Source organism: Tupaia chinensis, unplaced genomic scaffold, assembly GCF_000334495.1.
Source record: "Tupaia chinensis unplaced genomic scaffold, TupChi_1.0 Scaffold146140_1, whole genome shotgun sequence".
In the NCBI taxonomy this organism is placed as follows: Eukaryota; Metazoa; Chordata; class Mammalia; order Scandentia; family Tupaiidae; genus Tupaia; species Tupaia belangeri.
Window position 1 is genome coordinate 1,190,235 of NW_006205995.1, and position 4,874 is coordinate 1,195,108.

A 4,874-nucleotide genomic window follows, 5' to 3' on the forward strand; every position below is an offset into this window, starting at 1 on the left:
GGTGCTCCCGCCCCCCGAGAAAGAGGGAGGGGGAGGGCGGGGGGGGGGGGAAAGCACCCCCCATGGGGGATGGTAATGCCCCAATCCTATCTTCTCCATCTCTCCCTCCTTTCAGGATTTTGGGTACAGACGCACATGTACCCAGCGTTTTTCGAGCCCCCAAGTCTGGGACTCAAGCACAGACAACCATGTGAGTCGGTCACTTGAACTACCATGCCCCAGCTGGCCCCCTGGCCAGGTTTCTGAAGGCACTAATCCCACTCATAAGTGAGTGCTCCGATCTCATGACTCAATCACCTCCCTAAAGGCCCTGTTCCTTAGGGTTTCAGCCTACAGATTTTTGGGACACAAGCATTCAGATTATACCAGTATTTCTGCTGCTTCTCTATGCAGTTTAGTATTAAATGCTTGGTTTATGTCAGTGGGAACTTTGATTGATTCCTGTAAAGATTTATATTTAATGGTATCAGGTTCCTCCCACATTGACCACTGAAGACCAGTTTAAGCTATATTGTCAGAATTAGGCCTTTTTGGATTACCACAGAAATGAGTCTTTCCCGTGTTTATGCATTCTCTGAAAGTTCTTAAATTTTTGTTTTTAATTTCCTACCAATTAGTTTTGTTTTTGTTTTATAGTTTGCCATAGAGTATGTGCACTTACCAGAGACAAAGAAAGGAAGCGAGAGACAGCATCCCCCTGCTGGGATGACCACACTGCTCTCAGGGTGTTTGGGCACGCACACACACATGCCTGGTGTATTTTCTTTTCTTTTTTCTTTTTTTTTTTGGAGAGGTTTTTGCTGTAGGGCACATGTGCTTTTCAGCCAGACAGAGAGAGACAGAGAGACAGAACGCGAGAAATCACCCCCCAGGGGGGATGGCCACGCTGCAATCCCTTCTCCTCCGTTCTCCTCTCGGGATCTTGGGCACGCACACACACGCAGCCAGCGTGAGTTTAAGCCACCGGGTCTGGGACACGAACCACGGTTGACCACATGGGAGTTCACCGACATAGCCATTACACTAACTGCTGGTCCTGCTGGTGTATTTTTCAAGCCACCTTGTCCAGGACTCAAACCATGCAGTCCATGCAGTCAGCCATATGTGATCAGTTTCCTTAACCTCTATGTCATTGGTTGGCCCACCTGCCAATTTGCGGAGTTTTTTTGGTTGTTGTTGTTGTTTTTAAGAATTACTTATTTAATTTATTACTTGTTTTTGTTTTTGTGTTTTAATTTAGACAGAGAGAGCAGGAAAGTGAGAAAGCAGGCCCCCAGATCTGGGACTCGAACCACTGTCAGCCACGTAGGAGTCCAGCAACCTAATCAGCAAACCACCTGCTGGCACAGCCTGCCAGTTATTTTAATGTTTGAGACTGGAAATTACCTCACACTTACCTTCATAGTCATTTAGAACAGAGCCCAGCAAACTATCTCAGAGTTGGGTAGTTGCAGCAGAAACTGGTTGCTAAAGTCCTAGAACACTTGTTCTCCGACCTACCTTTCCTATGTTTGCCACCTGGTGCCTCAGAGAAATAGGGCTGGGCTGATTTCTCGTTCCCTAGACATTACAGATGTAATCCTCCCGAGTTTCCTAGTAATCTGAATTTGGCCTTTGTCTCCTGTCCTCTGGGCCCTGGAAGGCATAAGATCCAAAGTTCATGTTCACATAATTGGGTAAATGCCTCCAGGAGAAAGCTTGCGTCAGTTCTAATGCATCGGTTGTCAGAAAAGCCTTGACGTATTTTTCTATGCAAAAATGAGTCATGACTTCTCCGATAACCCAATATTTCTCTGGATCCTTGCTTTGACTTAGTATTTGGCCTCAGGCCAGCCAGTGGCATGGTGGTTGAGGCGGCTGGATCCCATGTGGCCCGCAGCTCGGAAAACACTTGAGCACATGAGCACGAGTGCCCAGAATCCAGAGAGGAGATTACAGAGGGGATCGCTGTGTGACCGTCCCCCCAGGGGGTGCTTTCTTACTTTCCTGCCTTCTGTCTCTCTCTCTGCCTCTCTCCAGTGAGCACATGCACCCTGTAGCATTAAAAACTAAATAAATAAAAAGAAAGATATTAAAATCAGACAAAATAAATTAATTTTAAAAATAAAAATAGCTTTGATCCCTGATTATACCTTATTTTCTGTCATTACATATTTTTAAAATTTTTTAGAATTATTTTATCTAGCATCATTTATTTATCTATTTTAATTTGACCAGAGATGGAGAAAGTGAGAGTGAGAGAGAGGGAAAGTGAGAAAGCAAGCCTCCAGGTCCTGGACTCAAACCACAGTCAGCCATGTGGGAATCCAGCACCCTTGATCACCACACCAATTATTTAAATTAAAATGGTTTTTGGTCCCTGATTATACCTTATTTTCTGTCATTATATATTTTTAAAAAAAATTTTTAGAATTATTTTATTTAACATCATTTATTTATCTATTTAAATTTGACCAGAGATGAATGAGAGTGAGAGAACTAGAGAGAGAGGGGGGGAAAGTGAGAAAGCAAGCCGTCAGATCCAGGACTTGAACCACATTCGGCCATCTGGGAATCCAACATCCTAACCACCGCTCTGCCTGCCGGCCCCTTCTGTCATTATATTGATACCGTGCCATCATGTTGATTTCTTTATTTTTTAATCCATGATTGTCAGTTATTTTCACTGGGAAGTTTTCAAGTAACTGCTTTGCCATATTGTAGGAAATGGACGTTGTGTTCCTGGTATCCTTGATTTTGAAGTGTTTTGATTGTTCTGGACTTCTGTGAGCCCTTCCCTCATATGAGGCAGGGTTCTATTCTTAGGTTACTGTTAATCACCCCATTTAATATTTCCCAATCGTTCTTGGAAGTGGCATGTTACGAAAGATCACCAGACAAAAATTGCTGCATTATCCTGCAATGTATTTGTTTCAGATTAGATGGGTGACAGCTTCATGATGCATTTACCCTGTGTGGAACTGTTGGCAGACGGGAGTCCCCATAAGCAGATGCTGTTTATTTCCTGGCAGGCAGAAACTGTAAATGAAAACCGAGAAGTGCCATGGGTCTTCTGTTTATTCCTTGTATTCTCAGAAATTAGGGGGTTTTTTGTTTGTTTTGTTTTTTTTTTTTTTTTAAAATCAGCCACCTTCTAGGCTGGGCAGATGCTAGCTTGTAACTACTGGACTTCAAAGTGCCTCTTGGGGGGACCAGAAAGCGGCGTAATGTTTACGTTAGTGCACTCCCACATAATCGACCGCAGTTCAAGTCCTGGACCTGGTGGCTTAAAACTCACACTGGACATGTCCATGCATGCATGCAAGAAAAATCCCAAGAGGAAACTGGAGGAGAAGGGATTGTGGTGTGGCCATCTCCCTTTGAGGGTGGTTTCTCGCTTTCTGTCTCTGACTCTCTGGCGAGCACACATGCCCTATAGCAAAAATCTCTCTTAAAAAAATGCCTCTTGAGGGACCAGCAGTTAGCGTAATGGCTGTGTTGCTGGACTCCCATATAGTTGACTGCAGTTCAAGTCCTGGACCCAGTGGCTTAGACTCATGCTGGGCACGTGTGCATGCGTGCCCTATAGCAAAAACCTCTCCAAAAAAAAAAAAAAAAAAAACTCTTGAGTATAACCTCCAGCTGTCTTTACAGGAACTGCCACCTTCCCTCCCCACCTAAATACTCTCTTAGGGCCTCCAACACCCTTTTCCTTGCCTCCCCTGACAAAGATGTTACTCCTTTTTTTTTAACAGAGATTTTTGGCATAGGGTGCATGAAATCACCTGAGAGACAGAGGTTGCATGGCTCCCTTCACCCTCTGCTGGGGCTTGACCTGGGAGTTTTTGGTTAGTTGGTACTGCGGTCATCTTAGAAAGCTTCTTTACCTGTGGGTTTGAAAACTGGCGTGACTTTGCCCACTGGTTCTATTCATCTGCTGAGTGTTACTAGAAGTTCCTCTGGGGGCCAGCAGGTGGCGGGGTGGTCCAGGCACTGGACTCTCACATGGCCAACTGATTCAAGTTCCAGACCTGGCAGCTTGCTCTCTCATTCTCCCTCACCTGCCCACCTCCCCATCCCTAGTCTCTCTCTGGAGAGCACATGTGTCCCATAGCAAAAGTTTTAATAATAATAATAATAAGTAACATTGAATAAATCTTTTTATAAGTTTTTGTTTTTGTTTTTGTTTTACTTTTTTAGAGGATCATTCAGAGCTGCTTTTGTAAATCATCTTAGAAACATTCTCTGTTGGGACCAGCAGTTAGCGTAATGGCTTTGTCACTGAACTCCCATGTAGTTGACTGTGGTTCGAGTCCCGGACCCAGTGGCTTAAACTCACGCCAGGCATATGTGCATGCATGTGTGTGTGCCCAAGATCCCGAGAGGAGAATGGAGGAGAAGGGATTGCGACATGGCCATCCCCCTGGGGGGTGATTTCTCGCTTTCTGTCTCTCTGTCTCTCTTTCTGGTGAGCACACACACCCGATAGCAAAAACCTCTCCAAACAAAAAATAATAATAATAACTTAAAAAAGAAAAAGAAATGTTCTCCATTAACTTCTAGATGTTTAAAATTGTTTCTGTTTAGGAAGGTGAACCTTCTGGAAAGAGAAAAGCAGAAGATGATGATAAAGCAAATAAAAAGCATAAGAAGTATGTGATCAGTGATGAAGAGGAAGAAGAAGATGATTAAAGTATGAAATATGAAAACATTTTATATATTTTATTGTACAGTTTATAAATATGATGTAAACATGAGTTATTTTGATTGAAATGAACTTTCTTTTGTGTAATATTAATTGTAATAAAAAAAATTTAAAGCCGGTTTCTGTGTTCAAAATACTTACTTTTTCCCAAAGCAAGTTGATTATGCAGCCTCTTTTTTTCTGGTGAATT

General features: G+C 43.2%; 1 protein-coding gene across 1 annotated transcript in view; it reads left to right on the forward strand.

Annotated features, from left to right (window-relative positions):
* LEO1 (LEO1 component of Paf1/RNA polymerase II complex) overlaps window positions 1-4,803 on the forward strand; it is a 41,565-nt gene extending 36,762 nt beyond the window's left edge. The window contains exon 12 of the mRNA XM_006168741.3: window positions 4,567-4,803. Within this exon, the coding sequence (XP_006168803.1) occupies window positions 4,567-4,671 (105 nt within the window). The 3' untranslated portion in view covers window positions 4,672-4,803. The remainder of the gene's footprint in view (window positions 1-4,566) is intronic.
* Window positions 4,804-4,874: the final 71 nt, after the last annotated feature.